The sequence below is a fragment of the Anser anser genome, assembly GCF_964211835.1.
Source record: "Anser anser genome assembly, chromosome: 6".
Taxonomy (NCBI): Eukaryota; Metazoa; Chordata; class Aves; order Anseriformes; family Anatidae; genus Anser; species Anser anser.
This window is the reverse complement of record NC_139726.1, coordinates 7,202,207-7,227,883: the sequence shown is the minus strand read 5'-3', so window position 1 is coordinate 7,227,883 and position 25,677 is coordinate 7,202,207. Positions and strand designations below refer to the sequence as shown.

The 25,677-nt window shown below is 35.0% G+C and overlaps 1 protein-coding gene across 15 annotated transcripts in view; it reads right to left on the bottom strand.

Moving 5' to 3' along the window:
• Positions 1–25,677, bottom strand: part of ZRANB3 (zinc finger RANBP2-type containing 3) — a 50,174-nt gene that overhangs the window by 11,020 nt on the left and 13,477 nt on the right. For 14 of the 15 annotated variants that reach the window (XM_083841291.1, XM_083841286.1, XM_083841280.1 and 11 more), the window contains 11 exons: positions 15,259–15,277; positions 14,028–14,206; positions 11,461–11,692; positions 9,736–9,821; positions 7,009–7,180; positions 6,431–6,559; positions 5,007–5,126; positions 4,192–4,311; positions 3,493–3,672; positions 1,885–2,037; positions 869–1,337 (listed from right to left, as the gene is read on the bottom strand). In XM_083841291.1, the coding sequence (XP_083697417.1) occupies positions 869–1,337; positions 1,885–2,037; positions 3,493–3,672; positions 4,192–4,311; positions 5,007–5,126; positions 6,431–6,559; positions 7,009–7,180; positions 9,736–9,821; positions 11,461–11,692; positions 14,028–14,206; positions 15,259–15,277 (1,859 nt within the window). The remainder of the gene's footprint in view (positions 1–868; positions 1,338–1,884; positions 2,038–3,492; positions 3,673–4,191; positions 4,312–5,006; positions 5,127–6,430; positions 6,560–7,008; positions 7,181–9,735; positions 9,822–11,460; positions 11,693–14,027; positions 14,207–15,258; positions 15,278–25,677) is intronic. The other variant, XM_083841285.1, reaches the window with a different exon arrangement.

Here is a 25,677-nt window from a genome sequence, read left to right as displayed (position 1 = left end):
GAAATTGCATTTTATTCTCTAATACCATCATGGTGCAACCACTTATATAAAAAAGCTAATTTTGATATTAGGAGAATAAACACATGGACCACGGTATTCCACTTAAGCAATTTCATGCACCCAGCTTTATGTCAACATACATGCAATAACGTGGTTGGCCTATTATATACATTTATTGTACACCTTAAACACATGAAGTAGTTTTACAGGCATTGATCTATACTTAAGAAATTCAGAAGTTGTCCTTACTTAATCAACCAGAGAGACTTAAAGAAAAGAAAAAAAAGAAAAAGAACCTTACTCCTTTCTTTGCAATTTAAATTGCAAATATGGGGATAGATTTATAAATATGTTTTAATAAGTTCCCAGATAGCATAAATAAATTTAATAAAAGATATTTATTCTGATCTGTTGGAGTGAGAAATGCTTTATTTTCCAGGCAATGGCTCCCATGATAACTATACAATACCCAAGTTAATAAAAACATCTATGCTACATCATTTAGTTTTGACAAGCAGTGAAAAGCCTTACCATTTAATTGGATTCAGAATAATCATAAACCTTTGCAGAGGAAAGATACACTTGCTGCAAAGAAAACGAAATGTATATTCTTGCTCATTCTATCCGTATCTTGTTAACTTTCAGCTGAAGTCTCTATTTGTTTCAAATTAGAATAACACAAAAAATCCTCAGGAAAAGCAAAATTAAGAAAGATCACTTAACAGGTATCTATCTATTCACGTAAAGATATTCTTCACAGTTTGCCTGTAACTGTGTATATTCATATATTTAAAAATACTTTATTTTCTGAAACTAATCACAACTGGAATGAAGAATGCATACTTTCTCTACAGCATGGGTCACTTACCATTACTGTTCTGAGGGCAACTGCACATTTCACAGTAAGGAAGTAATTCGTTATTGCTGTAAGTGCAAGCACTACAGTGCCAAACTTTACTTAAAGCTGTGCTTTTGGTTGAAGTGTTTGAGCCACAAGGAAGGACTTCAGCATTTTTTTCTGTAAACAAAGTGGACTTTTTTCCAATTAAAGATTTTTTCTTTTTCTTACTGGAGCTGACTGGAGTAGATCCACTTATGCTTCTTGCTCTTTTAGCTTCACGTTCAGACGTACTTTCATGACAAATTGTATCCATGTCGCTTAGTCTTGTAGAATCCAGGTTTTCACTGCTCTTCTCTGCATCCTCTTCTTTTGTGACTTCAAAAGATTCTGGATCAATATTTAATGATTCACTACCTGAAAATATTTTGCGTTTCTTCTCAGAGGAGGATTTGGGGGAAAAGAAGGAACGTATGTCATGCTGTCTTTCCTTTTCAAACTAGGAAAGAAGAAAGAAATATATAAACCCATCTTGTATTTACAGCATCAGAATTGGCCCAAATTATTGTTTTTTTTGAAGTTATTACATTGTTCTTCTGTTTTGTAAAAATCATTTTCAATATTCTTAACAAAATTCTGAAAACAATGACAATTGATATGCTGTGTGCCTTTTTCTGATTATGCCTATTACAAAGAAAGACTTTTAAACATTGCTTTCAAAATAACCATACAGAATTTAATTGGCTATTAATTAAGCTGTGCTTTAAGCGGCAATGACATGCTCTTATCAGACTGACGGTGAGTCAACCACCTAAAAGATAACATAAGGACCTATGCAAAACCTGTAGGTAACATTTATGCCCAACAAATGATTTTCTCCAACTTCACTAACTTTTTGAAACAAAACTCACGTTATATTTTTCCCCACTCATTTAGTGTTTATCCACTAGTAAAATCTGCAGTGCACACAAAGCTTAGGTAAGCAATGGCTATAATGTTTTTTTTTAAATGACAGAATACTGAAAAACCTAAATTTTGAGTCTTACATGCGTAAATAGAACTTCATTTTGGGTATCTTCTAGAATTTCATTTGGGGTCCAAGTTTCAGCAAAACTCAAAAAATCCCATTTCTCCTTATCACCTTCTTCAGCTTGCATTCTCTCTTTCTTGCCATTCAAGGTGCTGCCTGTAACTTTGGCCTGCAGAAAGAAGACTTGCATAAAAGTTCTGAGGAATTCACATGTTGGAACAAATTTAGTTATCTAAATGCACTCATTACAAATGTTAAACCAAGTTCACAAGACAAAAGTGAGAAAATCTGTAGTAACTCAACATAACTTCAGTTAAAACTATTCTTCTTCCAGTTGTCCTAATCAAAAGTCATATTTTCTGCAAGAATAAGTAGCATATCTAACATGTGACACATAAAATGTCAGTACTTACTGAAGTTAGAAAATATACATTGTGTGTGTCTCTTCCCCCTACTGTCTTTACACGTGTTGCTTAGTACATGGAGCCAAAGGCAGTATTAATTGAAAGCAGCACTTTAGTGATTGAACTCTTGTACAGTAAATAGTTGTTGAATTACTGAGACCCATCTGTGCCATGTTTAAGGAGAAGACTCTTAATGTACTGGAGTGACTTTCGGATTTTTCAGAGGTACCTACAGGAATTAGAATAGAGTTTCATTCCCCAACTGAATCTCAAATACAGTTTGCAGTTCCTGGATTCTGTCAGCTGTGACTACTTTCCAGCAGCAGAGGAACATGTTGACAAAAAATGGTTATCAGTTTCTCAATATAATAACAACATGGACAGAAGCAATTGCACCACTCCAACAAAGGGGTAGCCAAATGCAAGAATGAATTGCCACAAATTGGAATAGAGCACTTAACTGGCATTTGCATCAGAAGAAACTGCATAACCACAATCTCATTACGTTCTGACAATTAGAGTTTAAAAGGCTATTCTCTTTCTAGCTTTACACCTCTGGAACTGTCAGAAGACGAGAGCTGACACCCTAACACACCTCAGCTATCAAAGCAAGACACATAATAAATGGCATCAAAGGTTATAAAAGGTCACAAAAGCAAAACAGCTAAATGACTTTTAGTCCTGTGAAGATCTTCCAAATAATGAAATAATGTAGAATGTGGAACTAACCTTCCTAAAACAACTGGGTAATACCTGACGACAAGAAAGTAAGACTACTTGAACCTTGGGTGAGATTAAGAAATGTTATTTGGGAATGCTCCTGTCTCTCAGAAATGAAGTTAGAAAGGTATAACATTCACTCAATAATAATAATAAAAAATCTCTAGCTGTTATGACTGCACAGAAAACCTTAAAATTATAAATTGAGCAAGCAGAGCAATAAAAAGCTAGAAGGAAGACAAAACAATAAGTGTGAACTATCCCATTCACCTTAGCAAAGAGTTATCTTATTTATCTTTCAACCTTAAATGGAGAGCAAAAGACAGGAAACACTAATTCAGAACAGACAGTCATTTTGATAATTAGCAATTCCTGGTCTGTTGATTTGTCTTATACTAGGACAGTGCTCTAGACAAACAAAAATGTTATTTGCTACTCTCACTTAAGTGGTATTTTAAACACAGTGAGTTCCTGGTTATTTGGTTCTGTTCCACACATACCTTGCGATTCAGCATTGCCCACATAAGAGGATCCAATGTTCCTTTTGCAATAAGGAAGTGAATATTCACAGAACTGCACTGCCCAATTCGGTGTGCTCTGTCTTCTGCCTGCTTGATATGGCCTGGATCCCAATATAATTCAGCAAACACAACGTGAGTAGCAGCAGTGAAAGTTAAACCCTAATCAAAATAAGCAAGTAGATAAATTTTAGAAAAAAATTCTCCACACAAAGCTACATGCTGCACAGAACATTTTTACATGTTAATAAGGGGGACCATGGGGACAGGAGATGGGCCCTCTACATTGATTTCTTCCTTGACCCTCACGTAGATACTAATAAGATTCAATAAACACTCCAATATTGTACAAAGACTGCATAGGGCTTTTCATTACAGAAATAAATGTTACTTATTAATCTGATACTTTAAGAGAGAAAATGGAGTGTGTTTTTTTGTTTTGTTTTTACTAATTATTCAAGCACAAGATGCTGCTGCTTATCTTGATTTTACTCATGTAATTTTAATGGAGGCTTAAAACAGTTAACATGATTAGTTAAAAAAAAAATGAATACACGTGTCTCCAAAAGATATACTCTACGAACTGCCTTCAAGCAAATAACTTCAGTCATCAAGTGACATCAGTATTTATTCTTGAAGTTTCTTATTTCACATACTTCCTTTTTTTTTTTTTAATCCTACCTGACCGGCTGCCTGAATACTCAAAATAGCAACTCGTGTATCAGGATCCTTCTGAAACTGATTAACAAGATGTATTCTTTCTGCAGAAGGAACACTTCCATCTATCCGTATGTAGCGAACCTGTAACATATTATAATAGAGACAAAAATGAAATCATTCCTGTTCATTTTTTGATCCAATCACCCTCTGTCTCCCGATACAAATCGGAAAACATCTGTTTTATTTCAGTCATGGGGACAGGGGTACCTCTAGCTTTTTGCCTTTTGATCTACAATTAAGCCTGTTTATCTGGAAAAGTTACAACTCAGCACTCCTTATTTACAGAAGACAGAGTGACCAGACTCTTGAAGTGGAATGCTCCCCAGAACCTGCAATTTGCCTGACGTGATTGATTAAAATTCTAAGCACTTGCAAAATACTAGCTTAATATTAAATAGCACAGTTATGCACTGTTCCCTAGCAATGGTTGAGAGTCTATGACCAATAACATGAAAGTGGTTTGTAGACATTTTTATTGCTTTGAATTAAACAGAGAAAAAACAAAGTAGACAGAAGCATATTGGTAAAAAAAACCTTGGGAAACAACTGCCTACAACATCAATTCAATAATGAAGTATCATACCAGATAAGAGTGTTTACATTATCCTCATGTATAAAACAGCTCTTGAAAACCCCCCAGTCCTTTTAATCCAGTGGCACTGACCTGTATACACTTAAACTCCTTAAATTCCATGTAGTTCTACTCAGTTCAAACACAGTTGTTGTGTATTTGTGAAGTCTGAAATTAAACGAGTGCGCATTTAATAAATCATTACCTTATTTTCTATAACTGCCTCTGTACAGGCTTGAAGCATGCTTAAGTGGTGAGCAAAAACTAGAAACTTCAATTTGTCATTTTCAAGCATCATTTTGATATAGTCCTTTACTGCTCCTGCCTGGAGTAAAAGAGTATGTTTTCATTAGTTTAACACATAAAACATTCAAGAAGACAGTTTTTACTTTAATGCCTTTTAATTTCTTTTGAAATGAAAAGGTGAGTGTCCATGTTTTTTGTTGTCCATTTAAGACTTTATGGAACAGTAATTATTACACTATTCAAATTGTATTAAGAAGTACCACAAATTTATGTCTTAATAGTGAAACCTATTTCCTTTCTTTAGAGAAAAAACCCTCATCCTCAAAAGATCACACAGTTAGATGGCACTTTCAGATTAAGATGCAAATAAAAATGCTTTTAGTTATGACACCATTATCTGGTGTTTCAAACCATACTAAAATAAACCTCCTAATTTCTGTCCAAACATAGATAAGACATTGCTTAATGAGAACATCTGTATCTGCACCCATAAAGCCATGCATCAAAACAGAAAAAATAGTTTTGATACTTTCATGACACTGCAATCACAAAATGTTAGCATTTGCCTGTTTAAACATTCATAGAATTCTTTTGTGTCAAATATCATTTTCAATATCTTTTATAACAACTATTAAAATAATGTCAGTTACTAATAAGATTTATCAATGGTAACTAGTAAGATCTAATAGGTAATAGTAACTAATAAGATTTTATCAAGATCAATATCAATAGTTAATGCAATACCCACAGTAGCAGTCCTCTGACTTTTTTCGTTTTCCTCTTTCAACTTTGTCTAAAAATGGGTTGACAGTGACAGGGGAGAGAATAAAAACAGTAGGGAAGAAATAGCAACACAACCACAGTAATATCTTTAAGATAAGTAGAAAATTTAAGAAAAAATTTCAAGTAGTCAGTCTCTGTTCTTACTGATACAGCAGCCTGCAGAACTTTTATTTCTTTTTAAATATCCTTTTCTAAAAACAGATTAGCATAAAGAAACCTGATAACATGTTAAAAAGTAAGCATGTAGGACTTCTGGTTATTAACTTGTTTTTTCTCACATCTTAAGTATAGGAGGAAAATACAGAACAGGGGACTCCATCTGTTAAAACAGAGACTAGCTAGAGCGGATTATTCTTTTTGTTTATCCATGGAGAGAACCAGTACTGGCAGAGCACAGTCTGCATAAGGGCTCCATCAGCATCATCCTGTACCACATGCCAACTGGATCAGCTGCAGCAGCTGCCAACACACAGATACATCGCTGAAGTACCCGCCTTCAGTACATTCCTAGTCTAGGAGAAGCCGACACAACTGATTTTATTAAGTTAAACCACACTGAAAAATTTAAATGTATTTTAAAAAAAATACTTCCATGCTTACCTTGGCAATGGCTGTTTCTTTATACATGCGTGTGATTAGACTCATGACTTCAACAAAGTGGCTTTCATTGGCACCTGAATTCAGGTTTCTCATTAATTTCTCCCACTCTGCAAAAGTAGCATTCAAATTCTAAGTGGCAGAAGAGATCAGTGGTTAGATAGATGTACAAGTAATTTATAGACAGTTTAGACAGTACAAAGCATTCTCTACCACAATATTGATTTGCATGAAACATTTAGGAACTGAGTACTTATGAGAACTATCAAATTTGGCTAAAAGTAATAGCAGGATTCAAAATCTAATGGAAAGGAAGACAGAAAGGAAGAAGACTGTATTAAAATTAGGGTATATTTTATAATTATTTGATGACAAAAAGTAGCATATTCATGTTCTTCACCTATTTTAAAAAGAATAATACAGATGCTATGCTATATATTTAGTTACAAAGAATATGTGAATATATCTATTTATATGCATATTATATTTATATATATGCATATATATATACACACACACATATATAAAATTTATAGACATTACTAACAAATGTGGTTTGCAGCACTAAGTGGAAAATATACCTTAGCTGTGGCTTGTGGGAGGTCAAATGGAATACGTTGCCTAACTTTGGGAGGCAACTGAGTTAGAACATCATTCTTGAGTCTTCTGATCATAATTTCTCTTAAAAGCTGATGCAATTCTTCTAAATTTGAAGCTCCTCTACAGTCCCATTGAGCTCTTTTACCAAAAAATCTGGAAAATTAAATAAAAATCAACATTAAGGGTGAAAACTGGCTCTTCCAAATCCAAAAGAAACTTTCAGTACATAATGAATTTAAAAACACGCTGTTAGATATGAAGGCACGGAGGATAGCAACACTCAGTGTTCCTGGTTACACTGGAGAGATGATCGCTTTCTCTCTGATTCTTTCCAACACTGAAGCCAGAGCTTTTTCAATTTGCCAGCAGATATTGCTACCTGCAGGCCTGACTACCCATCAGATGTACACAATCTCATCCCAGCTACACTTCCCTTTGTACGAGAAGCAGAAGCTCCAGATATCATTTTAAAACTCTTCTTTCAAGGGACTAATGAAAAGAATATACCACAGTAAGAATGCTCTTTATTATATTATAGGGGGGAACAAATGATAGAGGAAACTGTCAAAAATGCTGCAAATATCACTGTTAATATTTCTTTGTTTTCTCCTGAGAATTCCCTGCTAGTTACAGCCAGCTTCCTGTTTTAAACGCAATGCTATTTAATGAAAAAGGCTAAATAGAGGAAGTAGGTTTAAGTTTAAAAAGCTAAAGGTTGAAACAGAGAATGAAATTACTAAATTATTGTTCCTTTTTCTTTCTTTTGTTGCTTTCAAGGACACATTGCAGCAGAAATAACAGCTTTTCAGTGTCAATATTGTCAACATATAAAAAAAAAATAGTACGACAGATTTTGCTGGCTTTAGAGAAAAGCCCAGGTGGCATTTTCCAAGACAGAAGAGCACATTGCAAGCACTTAATTCCACTGGTAAAAATTATTTAAAAAAATTAAAGAATTTTAAGCCTTACTGAGCTTATCAACAGTATTTCATTGGCTGCCTATGATCAGTTCTGAACGGAGCTGAGGGACTCATTTCTGCACTGCAAAAGTAATGACGTAGCTCACTTAAAATGCTGCACAGAGGGATGACAGCTACATCTTTTGCTCGCCTGCCTTCTGTAATCTATTTATATGATTGTCCTTAGAAAGGGTTCCTCCCTCCAACTTGAGCGTTGCAGATATAAGAAATGTTAGCTGAAAAAAATCACAGAAATACTTTGGACCTCATCTTTAGAAACAGGTGTCTGTGAACACTTAAGTCAAAAAAACATTTTCACAGGAAGTTCTGCATAAAACAATCTTATCAAGTTTATTACCACAGGATGTTTTGTTTCAGTCATTAAGACAAAGTTTTTTATTGAGAGTTTGCCAAACCCTGAACTTGATTTTTATTACATTTATGGCATTCCAAAAATAAGATAATCATCTATGATTGAGTAGTTAACCATGCTGTACCCACGCACACTTGTGGTGTGAAAATTACACATGCATTCAGTCAAAACACCATGGAAAAAATAGCTTTTCTCTGTCTGAAAATTAGGCAGCACTCTTCCTTGTTATTAGAAGTTTAATGCTGATAAAACACATATGATGGAGGGGAAAAAAATACCAGACTATATGAAAAAGAAACTGTGTAATTATTACTGTAAAAAATAAATCTAAATGCTAGCCAATTTCACTGACAAAATCTACTGTTTTGAATATATGCAAAATTGTAGATATTTTTGTAAAGGTTCTTCTCTTCTCAAAACTTCTTTCATTCCAGGTTGCAAAACAGATTCAGATGGGTAAAGCTAAGCATTTCATATCAGAACTTCTTCTGTTCCCTCTATTTTAGAATGTACCTAGAGAAACTGATCATTAAACTAAAGCTGAAGGAAGCAAGCAGAGGGGAACGGGTACTCATGAAGTTAATGATTTTAAGCACATGAAACATAAAAACACATGAAAGATGCAAGGGATAAAAATGGGTTAAAATTTCATTAGGAACGCATTTGAAAGAAGTGTAAAGAGCAGTGCTACCTAGCAAATAGGAGGCAAGGTAGTGGACAAGAACCTACAATGCCCATATTCAAACCCTCAAACTGAACTACAAACACACTACCAGGCCCTGGGGAATTTTATACCTTTATCTCCTTTTACCATATACGGTCTTCTTTTCCCCAAGTGTTAAGGGATAGCAAAAAGTTTGGATCCCATAATAAAAAGAGATGTAAATTATTACATTATATGCATAAAGGACTGACAATCAAAAACTCAAGTTTCAGCTTTAACTGAAACACTAGCTCTAAAGGTAAAACCTATAGATTTCATACTAACAACGGTAAATTTGGAAATCATTTTACTTAACAGAATGTTGGCACTTACACTTTCTCTCAAACTTTAATAGCTTCCAATTTCTTCCTTAAGTAAAGTCTTCTGTCAATTTAATCCTCTCCCCAGATCTTTCTAAACACTGACAACAAAACCTGTGTGGAAGCCAAGCTATCTTTTGCGTTTGTACAAAATATATATTTATACTTTTCCTCTGCAAGGTCCCTAATTCTCTTTGATGGAGGAGATGTTATCTGACCCTAAGTCTCCAAACATAATGGTATGATACAGCAATAGAGATACTATTTATTGATTCTCTCATTTCACATGAGAAGAAAATCAAAGACACTCAAAGACACTTAATAAGAAAACAAAAGGACAAGTACAATAATACCTGAGACGAGCATTGCAGTATTTCTTGGCATATTCATTCCAAGTTCCGAATCTTTTTGGAAAAAGTGCCTCAATCTGCATGAAAAGCTGTATAAAAAAAGTGACAGTGACAAATTGCCTGCAAATGTAAGACTATTCAGAAATAATTCTCACTTATTACGTGATTATTGTGTTAAGCTTACATTCAGCAGTTGCACAGAAAATAACTACCTCAGCACATAAGCAAAGGACATTCCTTAAGGCTATAAACGTGTCTTCAGGCGGGACTGCTGTATGAAGCCCTCAAAGAGCAGAGTACCCTGAACACCACAGCGGCGTTGGAGACTTGGAAAAGACAAACTGAACAAGAAAACAAGGACAAGAAAATATTCTTCCTAATAACAAAATATGTGTGATTTGCCAGGTACATAAACTTCTGCAAAGCATCATTGCAGGCATTCAATGCGCTGAAGTGGTAAGCAGTGTCCTGTTTATGTAAAAGAATGAGTGGGATTTTCATGTATTAAGTTCTACTTTAAAAAAAGGATGGTGTCATTACGGACCAGAAATTCCATACCTTTTTTCACAGCTGAGTAACGGGGCGGGAACAGTTTCGACAACCTTAACCAGAAAGAATCCTAACTTACAAGCTGTTTTACTGTTAAAACTTTCTGGATTCAACGATGATAACTAGATCCAAGACCCATTGTTAAGGGAGCGCAGAGAAGACATCAAGACAGCAGTAGTCTGGAAGGCTCTCTGTAACTGTCTTTCCCTGTTATCCTCTTAAATCTACCGTATATTTTTGGACTAGATGATCTCCAGAGGTCCCTTCCAACCAAATTGCGCCAGGGGAGGTTCAGGTTGGAAATGAGGAAACATTTCTTCTCAGAAAGAGCGGTCAGGCATTGGGATGGGAGGCCCAGGGAGGCAGTGGAGTCACCGTCCCTGGGGGTGTTCAAGGAAAGGTTGGACCTGGTGTTTAGGGACATGGTTTAGCAGGTGACATTGGTGGTAGGGGGATGGTTGGACCAGATGATCTTGGAGGGCTTTTCCAACCTTAATGATTCTGTGATTCTATGAAATGCACAAATATTTATTTTAAGCCCTCTAAGTTGCCTTGATACAAAATTAGATCCTATACTCCATTTATTTCTACATTTGATTAAAAAAAAAAGTTTCTTGGGTTCAGTATAAAATCCAAGAGATTTTTGTTTCTAATTTGCTTCTCCCCAGTTCCATAAATTGATCTTCCATCAAGGAAAACTCATAATTCTGGATAGCAACTAGCACTAGATAGATTTTTTCCACTTTTGCTATAAGTGAATGTTAGCAATAACAAAAAGACCAGAGAGAAACAAATTACTGCCTATATCAGATGAGGATACAGAAGACTTAATGCAAATTTGTGTCTACCAAGGATTCTCTTGCCCAGTAGAAACAAACAGTTCTCTCCTCAAGCCCTCTATTTTCTATTTCACCCAACAGTCTGGTCTGTTATGAGAAAGATTAATTTCTTATAAGAAACAGACCCAAGTCACCTGTGCATAAGCCTAAAATGAGTTTGTAAAACATCAATACAATCAAATTAAAGAACACTTTTTTTTACTTTCTCATTTGTGCTTCCTAATGTAGCTTGTGAATTGCTTTATTTTCTAATGCATATAATTGTACATATTCAAGAAAATTACAAAATTGTACACTCATTAGTGATACTATCCCTAAAAAAACACAGCATGCCATATACCTCTTCAGGTCTTCCTAGAGCAGGAGTTCCAGTAAGAAGAATAGCTCTAACAGCTTTCTGCACAATTGGCAACAAGATCTTGCTGCGGGTGGCATTTCTGGATTTCATGTAGTGTGATTCATCAATCACAACTACCTTGAAGTTCTGCTTGTATAAAGTGTCTACTAAAGTCTGGGCATCAGAAGTTAACAGGCCATACCCCAGAATCGTCACTTTGCTGGTTGATATTCTCCTAGAAGAGAAAATCCAGAAGTTGTCTCAGTAAATTTTTATTGTAGGAAAATTAATATAGCAAAGGAATTATTAAACTAAATTAACTAGACTAATTAAACTAAAGCTGATTTTTTTTTAAGAAGGTATGTATGATACCTTTTAGATTGGTTAATTAGTAAGCTGTCAGGTTGGCTAATAATACATGCTTTTCATTTAAAAAAAATCTAGCATCTGACACTTCTAAATCACACACATTTCATACCTATTTTCAGAAGACACTGTTGTGTGAAATGAGCAGCTAAATAATACCATGCCCTTCTCTCACTTGCCCTCATCAAAGAAACAGGGGTAGAAAATACAATGAAAAAATCTTTGTGGGTTAAGGACTTTTTTTTAAAAAAAAAACAAACAAGTATTTGAAAATAATTTCTTACTATACATGTAAGAACATACCCAGGCCCAAGGCATGAATTGTTTTTAAAATCACTAGAGAGCACTGTGGCCCTTCAGAAGCCTTTGAGCAACACACGAACAGTTAAAGTTGTTAGACAAACAAGTTACCAGAACTCGAGTCTTAGCTGGTCTGTCCATCTGTCAGATGCTACTGCTCTGCTGGCATGATTTTTATTTGTTCCCCAGTAGCAATGGATCAAAAAACAATCCACTAAGTGGAATTTTATTACAGTACTTATGAGGAAGAAAGTACTTGCATGTGCATATTCATGCTTCTGGATATGGAGGGAGAGGCAACGGTCAGAGTACCGGCACTGTGGCCAACACATTGCACCCTCTGGCTGCTACTGCGTAGATAAATGCAGCAACCAGAAAAACAAGGATTTCACCTCCTCTGTGGAGCATGGAGGAAAAGAAATCAGAAATAAAATTGTTTATTATTAGTTGAAACAGTTGATTCAAGAAATATCTCCTTTCAAATGTAGTTAGAAATGTTGACACCCTGAACTGATTCCTGAGTATATTTTAACCTGTTCACATTAAGCAGTTAAACAACGTTCAAGCACTAAATTTCACTGTTGAAGTTTTGAAGAAAAGCAAAGTATTGAACTGAGAGAAATCAAAGGCTGAACACAGAGAAGCACAATTTCCCAAAGTACAAACCAAGTGTAGCTGCTCTGTTTTTGCATTTTCTTGCAAATTAAAAAAAAAAAAATTAATTAGCTCAAGAGCTACCTCACTTACAGCTATGAAGCTTCTTGGGGGTTAAACAGAAAGCCTTATTTTTCCTCTTTTCTTGTTGCAAACAAAAATAAGTAATAATGGTTAAGGTCTACTCCTTTTAAAAAAAACTCAAAAGATAAAATGAACAGAATTCTGTTTGCCACTTACTTACTTTTTGCCATCATTTACCCTTATTTACCCTTATTCCACATTTCTCCTTTCTATATTCAGAACTATAAGCATGGAGTTTGTGTGCTTTTTAGTTGAAGAGCTAAAAAAAATAGGCTTATTAGATCTTTATTTTATTTCCTATGTTCCTATGAGAAAGTTATATTTTGACTATCAGTAACAACTATCCATTGATTAAGCTTTTAAACATATTTCCAGTTGGATTTATGCTGTTACCACAAAGAAGGTTCCAAGTTACTGTCTTAGCATGTCTTGGCAGTCAAGTCACTTTCTGATACTCCTCTGAAAACACGGAGATCAATCTTCTATATCCAGAAGTTTTAGGACAATATCTAGACATTCCCATGAAATCAACCACGTCATTTACAGTAAAAGAGACTAAAAAAATACCCTTGTAATTCAGTATTTCCTCACAATAGGAGAGTTATTCTAATAGCACCCTAGATTTATAGTCACACGGTGATGAATTTATGCTATTAAGTCTAAAGATAGAAAACTCAGGTCACAAGGACCTTTGCAGTTACTTAGAGATACTTATTTTAACTTCTAAATTTTGTCAGTGCACTAAATAGAATATTAATGGTAATTACTTCCTTATTTTATAATGCATACCAGAAGTTTGCAAAAAACGTGCTCAAGCTGTTTTACAGAGACTAACAAATCCCACCTAATTCAACAGAGTTGACATAGAACTGAATATGTTCAATGAGAGACACACTCAAGTAACCAAATTTTAAGCAGGCAACCCTTGCTACTGTACAATCAGACCTCTCCATTTCAAAGGAGATGAGAAACAACCATAATTCCAACTCTCAACTGAAAGATATAGCACCTAATTGAAATATCTTTTATTTTGCTGGAATCCTTACCTTCCATTATGGCCATAATATATACTGTACCTTTTTCACATACCTTTTTCACATACACACTGCAATCAGGTCACAGAACAAAACAAGCCTTTCCATAGAAGACTATGGAACTTTACTCACCCAGTATCGGTTTTGTTCTGAATAATGATAATATCATCTGGAGAGAGTTCTGGAATCCACTTCTCCATCTCATCAACCCAAGGGTATCTCAGAGATGAAGGCACTACGATTAAGAGAGGCCATTCCTTTTTGTAGTAGTAGGAAATGGCAATTGCTTGAATTGTTTTACCTAGACCCATCTAGGAAAAGGAAAGGAAAAAAAAAAGAAAAAAGAAGTCTGAGCTCAGAAAACACACTCAAGTCTCCAGAGCCTCTCTATTTTGCAAAAAATAAACCAGATACAGAAAACAAAACCAAAGAGTTAGTTTCATAGTATATATTTAATTGTCAATTTGTTACTACAGATAATCTTTCATGAAAAAAGATACTTCTCTTTAACAGGATTAATACATATTGCATATTTGGCTAGCTCATTAAAGCTAAAAAAAGCATTTCCATTGATTTCAGAAGGTTTTTTTACTCATTGCTTTAGTAGTATAGACTATAAGGGTAATCAAACTCTTCAACTTGTTAAGCTGCCAAAAGCATTTTAAAAAGACTACTCAAAGGAAAGATAATTCTTTCCTGAGGTTGATTTTTCTTCTATCTCCTTTTTACTAAATAATATCCCAAATTAGAACTGGGAAGCTGCATCAATCCTCAATCATTACCTCTTTTTCAATAAGATTTTATATTGAAAATGTGTCAATTAATATAAAATATAATAATGATTATACCCTATTACAAAAATGCTTTTTTCTGTAGTAAGAAATTCTGAACTCAAATTTCCCTAATATGGAATAAATTCATATACTTGAAAATGTATACAGTCATGAATTTAATTAATAGTACTTGGTCCTTGTTGTTAGGAAAATTCTTCTTTGGAAGGCACGTCTCTCTTTGGTACACAAATGTCTCCTAATCCATTAAAAAAAGCTATCTGTACAATTATAAAGTGCTAAAAATAAAAATCAAAATAAACTGCACTAAGATTTTAAGGACCTAACAGCATATGAGATTTAGCCTAAATAGAATAAAAGTACCTTTCAAAGCTTTCTCGAAGCTTGTCTTAATCTCTTGTCAGATTTTTTTTTAATTAAGTATTTTCAGAATATCTACTGAATATCATACAAATTAGGCTTCCTTCACTGCCAACTGTTCTGCCCACATCCCTCAAACAAGAAAAATCACACCTGAATGAAGTACATTAAAACAAGAAAAATGGTGCTAAAGGAACAGGAACATCACTTACCTCATCAGCAATCATACACCTAAGCATGGAATGAGAAGAGAGGGGGAAAAAAAGCAGAAACAAACAGTAAATATAACATATAAACCAATACTTATAAATTGCTTGCTATAAATTTAAGTTATGGATTTACCAAATCCAAAGGATTTCCTCTGTCACCAAGTGGAAAAAAAAGGTAGACTTCCTTTCTACAGCATCTTTGATATTAACTATAAATTTTGGAATAAATGCAAAAATAAGCACACCACTTACTCTACAATTTTATATTCAATTTATTAGTATTACTGAAGAACTTGCATTGAAGTTGAATTGCTGCTTTGGTCTAGTGCTATATTACATATAATCTTAAGAGACATTTTCAGCTTGACAAGTACATCTTGAGTTTTGTTGTCTTTCGGAAACAGCAATGGTTTTGCTGCTTCACAATTAAAGACTGTTTATATGTCCGACTGATTTAGAAAAAGCTGATTTCCAGAACGACCTCATTTGTTTTGAGATGGAAACAGACACCTTCTCACCCCTTAATTGTACTAGCTAATCCATTAGAAAATGAACTCAATTTTTTTCCATTTTGGATCATTTAGTTAATGCTACTCCATTTAAAGACAATAATGAAAAGTCTACAGGCAAAACTAGTAAATGCTTTACATTTTCTAAATATCAAATGCCATCTTTGATATAAATTTCTTATAGGTATTTTAAGTTGCCTTAATATTTACATTTCTTAATTTGTATAGGATCTAGGGAACTTAAGAGCTTCTTGCACACAGAAGAAGTTTCTTCATAAATTTTTTGAGACTAAAAGAAGGACAAATGGGATTATTTGGTAGACATTTAGTTGTTCCATTAAATGGATAATGCCACAGCTTTCCAAACATCTGCCCTGAGCTATTTCACAAACTGAGCTCTTAGCTATTTCACAAACTTTTACCTCTGCTATTTTACAAGCTTATGCAAGCTGGAAAAAAAATCCAAATAATAAAAACAAACAATAAGAACAACAACCACAAGAAAAAGCACCAAAAACAAAAAAGCAAACAAAACCAACAACACCACAACAATAAAGCCTATCCAATTTGAAAGCATTATCTAAAGAATTAAAAAAGTCTGTACTAACTCTTGTAATTAGCAGACGAAATAACTACATTAAATTCACACACCAACAAATTCAGAGGAAGCCAAATTCCAAGCAAAACCTGTGAACGTAATAAAGAGGAGTAGAAAAAAAACCTACTCCCTATATGTCTTGCAGCAAGATGATGACTTAAATTCCCTTTTTTTCCTGTAGCAACAGCAGACTGCGTAAAACTATAGGCTTACAAAGAATTTTCTGACCAGAATCAATGCCGGGAGTTAAGAAGCAAGATCTAAAATAAGCTCAAAGTGTAAATTTCTGCAAGTTCGGAAGAAATGTCAGAGTTCAATAGCAATACCTGCTTGGGTTTCAGTTAAGTAATTGGCAATTAGATGAATCTTCCAGATATTAACTAATCTGGGAAGCTTTTCAAGCACTGTATGATTTTCCAAGTTTTCATAAAACGTAAAGTGGAAGAATAATTCCCACCATTTCTTACCAGTGCCACACAAACAGCATGGGCTTAGTCAAACCACTGGCAAACATAGCACAGGGTGGTGTTGCTCAAACAAATGGCAGCAATAGATTGACAGCTGTATGCAGTCCATCACTGTGCTGGAGGATTTATATACGTTTACCGACAGGAAAGCACCAAGTCTCAGAAACATATTTCAAGCTCTAGAAGGGAACTGACTTCGCAGGCCACTCTGTTTATTTCCCCCCTGACTCAAGGGAAAAAAAACAAGACTTCTGCCTTGGTTTTTGGCTTCTAATCCCCAGGAGCTTTCACTCATAGACAAAAAATAGTCTTGATGAATTGCTCTGGATGAATTTCTTACCATGTATTCCCACCCACTGCATCTTCTGAGGAAACTGAAATTTATCCTACTCTTATGCCACATAACTAGACATGCACCCCGTGCACCATGCAACCCAAATGAAATGTTGCTTCTGTGAAAAAATTGGAGGCCTTCCAGGTCTCTGTATCTATAACCAAATTTAACACACCAAGATATAAAAATTCTGTATTTTGATAACCTTTTAAAGTAGCACAGAACTGCCTTTTTTTTGTGTTTGTATGTCAGGTACTCGGAAGTTCATGCAGCTACCCAACAGCACAACAGAAGCTCTCTTTTTGGCACAAACCCCAGCCACCTTACGCTAATGATTAATGCCTGCAGCAGCACCATCAGCTATGATCGTGGCCAATAACATACCTTTCGCCATGGGGCCAAAATGCATGGTTCTGGGGCAGACAACGTACAGAGGGACTTGCAAGACATGACGTGCGGGATAACAATTTGATATTCTGAGAAATGTGGTATACTGTTGTTTACTCATTCAGCCTGACAGTACAGATTCAATGTCAACTAATTTCAACATTTTCTTTCAACTAACGTAAAAGAGTAATTCAAAATATATCTTATCTAACTTCAGTTTTTATAAATAACTAACTACGTGTAATAGCTTTGTAACAACACCCCCCACTCCCCAGCAACACCCCCAGCTTTAACCATATATATTTTCTGATTTTTAGATGTTTTTCACTTCACACTTGGTAGGGATGGAATGATAAAACCAAAGAAAGAAAACATAAAATAAAACCACCAAATCCGCACGGATTTACAAAAAGGCAGGAAAAGAGTATTTTTTAGTAGCAACTCATGTCTGTGGAGCCTTCATGTTTGTGATTTGCAGCCAAGTGAAGACATTTATTTGCAGACAATTAATACACAGTTGTAATTTTAAAATAATGTCAGGTTTGATTTTTTTTTCCATGTAATACTCTTAGTTAATTGCTTCAACTGCAGTTTAGAAAACAAATCATCTTTCCTGCAGATTCTTTAAGAGGCCAACTGCTTTCAGGAGATTCATAATTTTTTAAAAACGGTTTGAAGTCTGAAATCAGCTGGAATGTGCAACCACCTAATGTTGCAGGACTTTTTAAACTCCTTAAACAAATAAAGAAAATGAGTAAGAAAATGAGTATACCAATCTGCTACAGAGCAGAGGCGTCGCAAGAATAAACCTAAAACACTCCTCAACAATACAGTATGTTTAATCCTAAAGAATAACAGAGCAAATATGTAAATACAGCAATATCCAAATTATGTTGCATCTGAGCATCTGCTAGTAAGGAATTGTGTTAAAGAGAACAAGAACACAAATGATCCTTGCCAACTTATACTGACAAATACAGTATTTCTCAGCATATCAACTTATATTTCAGTAGAGTTGTATAAATAATGAAACGTACATCATGTCACTTCAGACACGCATCTTCTGTAGAGAGACAATAAATCTATGTTAACATGAGCCACAGATTTTAAGAAACCAAAGGGAGAATATATAAGATCCTATTGTACTGGTTTTTGGCATATGTGAACCAACTACTTATACCTTCACTCTTTTTTGTTTTTTTTTTTTTCTCCAGAGTACCAAGCTAAAATGAAGAAATTCAGAGTGATTTATGAATTGGTCTGACAATTAAAAGCTAAAGAGCAATCAAAATAAAAAGCCTTAAAAATATGTCAACCACTGGAACAGTTTTTTCCATTAAACATTTTTTTTCATTCGTTTACTGTAGCCACTTAAACTTTAGTGACTTGAATATCTGCAGAACAACAGGAAGTTGTCCTGTTTTGTTGTTTTCAATCATTTTCATGTTGTGCACATAGAATCTTCTGCTTTCATTAGCTTCAAATTAGTATGTCTTAAGTGAAACCTCTTATGTAGCAGAGACAAAAGTGCTGGCTTTAAAATATTTATAGAAACTCAGTTTCGTTGCTGGTAAATGAGTGGAAGCACAAAGTAACTGCCATCTTTTTATCCATGTAGTAACCACTCCTAAAAGATAAACGTGGTAAAGTGATCAACACAGTTTTAACTTCCTTGATTCTGCAGCGCAAATACAAAGAGATTCCACAGAAACACCTATATGCTTAAAAGAGCTACAGAATTAAGGACGGCAGCAATTAGAATTCTCATCAATACTCTAAATTCTAGCATAAGAAAAGTTGCTATTGACACATTTCCACTCTCTAGCTAATCTAGATTTTATCGTATGCTGATCTATTTCTACACCTACCAAAAGAGAACAATTTTTTACAGCGTGTTTCAAAAATAATTTACTAGCATACTGGACATTATTATTTTTAACAAAGCATTATCCAGATTTTAATTAGTGGAAACTTATCTGGTCACTCGTGCACATTTGTCTAGGCTACTGAAAAATGCAAATTGATTCACAACATAAATAAGCTTTACCTGAACTTTGCTAAGCTCCTACACTGTAAGGCTGACTCTAAGTTTTGCTTTTAACGATCCTTTTCATAGCCTCTTGACACTATTCACATTTCCAGCTGTGATTCTAACACTCAGCACCCTGCTGATTAGGAAGAGCTGGATCTGGTGCACTTCTTCCTGCTAGGCAGCTATTGATAAAGTTTCCTGAACAGCCCTGCAAAATCAAGCAACGTTAGTTGAGAAGTATTAGAATTCAATGGAAACCTAGAATGAATGTACATCGGGTAAAATAAACAGATATTACAATGACGAAAGGAAAAAAAAATTTGTTTTTTTGTTTGTTTCTTTTTTGGTGTTGTTTGTTTGTTAGATAAAGATATCATCACTTTTCAGGGGAGATGGAGAAATATAAACACCAATATATAACGTATTGGTGAATGCCACCCATCCAGAATATTGTGTAGCATTTTGATCATCCACATCCCATTGTCTTCCGACAAATTCAAGCCAGAAGAGATGCAAGAAAGATCTACTAGAAAGATTAAGGGAAAACAAAGCTACCCTATTCTAGCTGAAACCAGGACACCATGGTAGGACACACCAGAAAAGAAACAGTTTCTTTATCTCTGAAAGTAAAAGTTGAAATGGAACGCTTATTCCTCCCCTCCCTGTTCTGTAAATCCATGAAGAAAAATTCCATGGGTAGAAAGTACAACAGTGTTGGTACATAAAGTAATCGGCTTACTGATACATTTAAGCTAGAAATTAGAATGATGTTCTTAATCACATTAGTAACAGCATCTGTAAAGAATCATGGGGCTAAAAAGTAATCAATTACAAGGTGAAACCCAAATTTTGCTAGGAATTAGTACAGTGTGGATCCTTCCACCAGCAGAAACTTCAGGACACAGGTAACCTCCAATTCTATGTTCCCATAATGACAGTACAGTTTCTGTTAACAGAATTACAAAAGATATGGTACTTCTACATACAATTCACACCTTATTAAGTCTGAGTCTCTTTAAAAAAGTACTATAACTCAACAATAAATCCTCAAATATAGTTTTCCCCCATCCATTCTGCAATAATCTGCAGTAAAATCAAAGGCAGAAGTGGGGAAACTGCTAAGCAGAGGAAAGATGCGCAGCACTGGAGGCCAAAATTATCTCTTCGTTACCTGAACATAACCCACACTGCTTATGAATCACAATATTTTCACTTTTATTAGTATTACCAGAAGAGAAAGTATAGTAATTGCCACTTACAAACCTATTGAATTCTGCTGCAAATGCCTGTGGCTCAATAGTGATATTTGCTATTTAGTTAAGCATTAATTTTCTTCTCTCACCCAATGTTGAAATAGCTTTGTATTGGATTTTCATCCTATGCTCACAATCCATACACCTTTCAGTCATTTAAACATTTGACTAGACACATCACAGACCGGTATGAATCAGGTGCACAAAATTGTTTTTAACGCTCCATTTAGAGTATCTGAATGTGTTAGGTCCTCTGTTATGATACAGTTTGCAACGTGAATCACTGCTTTGATCCACACCATTCACATCCAAATCCCTGAAACGCTACAGTTTCAAAATTGCTGATTTATGGTCAGCGAACTAACATTATCAGCACAACTGATGCAAGTTTTGACGTTATATGCAAGATGAGTTTATGATACAGGTAGAAGTTAATAAAACCAATATTAGTTGGTTTAGTTATTGGGGATGTTCAAGTTATTTTATGACTTAATGCATTTCAGAGCATTAAAACTCTGTAGTTTTCCCAGTTTTAGAAAAAGTCTTAAACATGCTTGCTTAACCTAATTGGAACATAAGAGAAGTCCAATATTTGTTCTTTAATCTAAAGTAACATAAAATAGCTTATATTACTGAGAGGGAAGTCGTCAAGTGTCCCAGTTTATGAACACAGCAATTAGTTTTGAAATGTACAGAATTTCCCCATCATTATAGTCCAAATCGTACAGAACTCATAAGATCCAATAGTCACATTTAACTGGTAAAAAGAAATACTTCACATTTTGCTTTACGTAACCTTAAAAATATGCAGCCTCTATTTATAACAAACTTCAGTATGTTCTATATTACTGCAGTCAGACAAGCTGCCAACATGAACATAAAGGTTTCATGCTGTCAAAGCAGAAGAAACAGATCTTCAGATACACTGAAGGGACAAATACGTATTTTTGTTTCACATATTTTGACTGCAAGAAGACAGACTTCTTGTTCTCTGAAGTTCAATTAGTCATTTCCTCTCAACTGGTAGTTACCCAATTTGAGCTTCATCATTCATACCCCATCTGTTCATATGACACCTTAATAATAGCTCTATCCAAGAATACAAATCAGAGCTATGATACGCAGTTCCATATCCTGTTATAAGCTCAGCCCACACGGTCAAAAGTTTCTGAAAACCAGGCAAAATCATTTGAGATGCCTCAGTTACATTTCCCATCAGCGAAAAAGTCCAACCATGAAAAAAGTATCACAGTCAATGGCAAGTTCTCTGTTTCTTCCCCATTTCATTTCTAAATGTTTCCCTTCTTCAGTGAATCCTGTATAGCACTTGAATCTCTGTCCATTTGTGAAGAAATTCTGCTATTTTTTTCTTAACAGGAAATCTCATCAGAATCTCATTGTGGTGCACTGCACATGCTGCTATAAACTTCCTGATATTCTTGAGCCTTTCACAGGTGTAGGGTTAGCAGTGGGTTTCGGACACAGCTTTCCATTTATTTTCATAAACAGAAGGGAACCACACAGTCTGATTTCCACTAGGTTTTAACAACCCCTTCACTTCAAGATATATTAGCTTTAAAATAAAACTAAGAGAAAGTATCCTGAAAATGAATATGCACGCAAAGGAGAAAGAGCAAGAAACCTATTGCGTTGGCTCACCTCGAATGCACATAGGTCTGAAACCTTGTTGTAGATCCCCACACAAAAGAGAATACAAACACCTAAGGCTGTAATTTAAGTGACCACACAAAGCTGGATGAATCAGAACCCCAGAACCAGATATTCAAGAGTTAGCACACACTATCAAAACAGCCTTGTAAAGGTATCAAGCACCAAGCAAAAGTGCACTTAGAGAAGGAAGCGACCCCAAACCCACCTCTAAGAAAGCTCTGGTCAGGAAAGCTCTGCCAGGACAGAAGGGATAATTTTTCAAACGTCACAATGAACAGGAAAGCTTCTGGTTGTATTGATGTCAAGAAGACTGAACCAGCTTCGTAAAGAATAAGGAGAAACGGATCTTTAACACTGAATGCAGATGAGATTGGGGAAGCAGAACATTTAAATGAAAATCATTTCTATTTCTGTGTGTATGGGTTACATTCAAGTCATCCTTCTGAAATAGTGATATTTTAACATACCAAATAAACAATGCAATTACAGTTTCTTACATTAATCATGACTACTTCAGCAAGGTATCTTTGCAAAGACAAAATCTCATTTTGAATCTTGTTCTTGGAAAAATACTGATTACCAACACACTGGAATGTGTATGAGGTTTAACCTTACAATCTATATAAATTACATAGATTAAAAAGATATGAATCCTAGTAAGTCACACGGTGCTACATGTTTTTTGTAACTACAGAAATATTTTGCAATAATATTCTCCCTTAACTAGACAGTTCTGCCTCCTTATGCATCATGGATTAAAAGTTAAAGGGGATATAAAAATCCAATATACTTATTGCTTGCTTGTGGGGGTAATTTAACTTTTTAATTTATTTTCAACATCTGTTTAGCCAGAAAATATAGTTAGAGCTGCAGGTAGCTTTTTCAGAACAAAATGCTTTACTTTTAGTTGCATTTTCCAACATAAACAGTCAAAGCAGTAGCACTTGATTTCTTAAAACACTGAAAAATTTTGTTACTACTCAAACAAATTAAAGCTGTTTTTGTTAATGTAATCTTTGGAACATGTTGTACAGAGGAAGCTTGCGTCTTTCTTTCACTAGTGTGGGTGTCCTGATATTCTTGGGATTCTCACCTACTCATGTGAGTCAGTTTTATATAACGCTACAACATATAATTTACCTCCTACTCACAAGCCAACACTTTAGCACTAACATCTCAACCAAGGGTTATTTAAGGAATCCGAACTTAGTACATTTTTATATAAAACTGCGCAAGCAACCATTACATTTGTGTGTCAGTAATCACAGCACACAGTCCTAAAACTAGAACAAAGAGAGATGGCTTCCTTGCAAAAATAATCAAGGTTGTTTCACCAGAAATAGAGCCCCAGAAGATTTAAGCTAGATGATACCCTTGCTCTTGAATTACACTACGTATTTAAAAAACTAAATGAAAAAAACAACCCTCAAGCTAATGTAAGATGCAGCAAATTGCCCCATACACAGTGTTACCGATTCTCTAAAGGAATATGGAATAGAATGGTTGTGCCAAGTCTCATGCTTTTCTCCAGCACTCCTCAACCTACAACTGAATAAAACACGTAAAATGTTCCATGCTTATGAAGATTTGCAAGCTATGAGAGCACATTAGCCTACGTATTTCAGGATTTAAGCATGGGCAAGGATGTGTGGAATAACATATCAAAGTGGTCATGGTGAAGTTTAAGCTCAGAGACTTGGAATCACAGAATGGTTCGGGTTGGAAGGGACCTTAAAAATCATCCCGTTCCACCCCCTTGCTATGGGCAGGGACACCTCCCACCACACCAGGTTGCTCAAAGCCTCATCCAGCCTCCAGGGATGGGGAATCCACAGCTTCTCTGGGCAACTTGTTCCAGTGCCTCACCACTCTCTCAGGAAAGAATTTCATCCTTAGGTCTAACCCAAATCTACCCTCTTTCAGCTTAAAACTGTTACCCCTTGTCCTAGAGATTCTAGAGAACCTGGCAAAAAAAGTCTCTCTCCATCTTTCTTATAAGCCCCCTCAGATACAAATCAGTTCACCAGCTGATTCATTGCAAGAAAAACTGATGTCAGTTAATTGCACCAGTTGGAATAACATCAACTAATTTCAACTACTGACAATGTAGGCTACAAGCTTTAACCTAGATATTAATTGGCATGATTGAAATATATGTAATCAACAGTAGCTCTTCCTTAGGATGCAGTCTAATGACTTTCAATGAAAATTAGTTACCTGTCATTACTTTACCAATAAAATTTGCTCTCCCATGTGACATTCCCTGCAGTGATGTGCACTGCAAAAGCTGCAGAACTAGTCTCTTCAAATCTTCCTCCTTATTCCCATCTGATCTGAAGATATACAGCTAACAGAGATAGCTGTTGACAGCACTTAATGCTTCAAGTCACCAAGTATAAATTAAAATAAAAATGAAACATTCATAAAGATATTCATAGGCATGACTCAAAAAAAGAAAAAGAATATGAAAGGAATTTCATTTTGAAACATGCAAATTTAATTAATGTGGCATCTATCAAAGTCATTGTGAAAAAAGCAGAGAAAGTAAGATCTCCCAAAAGAAATGATGATTATCTTCACCCTTCCTATTTTGGGAATTCTTCTCTGTATGTTCAAGTCTGAACTCTCCATCTTAAAATCAAATCAATCAAAAGTTTAGCAACAAGAAATCAGGTTAACTCCAATCTCACAACAAAATTGATACTACAACATTTGCACTCCTTAACAGATATTGTATTTGGTAATTACGCCAACTCAACATCCTTACCTGCAGCACATAAGAATGACATTCATTATGCGCTCAGCAGTCAAAACTCTCATTCAGATTTCAAGCACGTTATTCTTACCCAAGTGGCCCAATATAAGTAAAATTTGAAGAAAAATTCTTCTTAAAAACGTTCTCCACAAATGTTAGTGTCAGGTACAACATACTGAGAATGATTAAATAGCTCCATAAAATGCACACTCTCCATGTCAACCACTTCTGTCAATTTATGCAATGACAACATTAACCATTAATTCCTAAAGGCAGAAAAATTTAAGTTTTATGCAACTTACTTAAATGGAACTAAAAACTTCAGTCCACTAATACACTATCGTGTTTTGAAGACATAGTAATAGAGATGAAAATTGTAAGGCAAAACTCAACTGAAAATAACTATGCCACAGCTT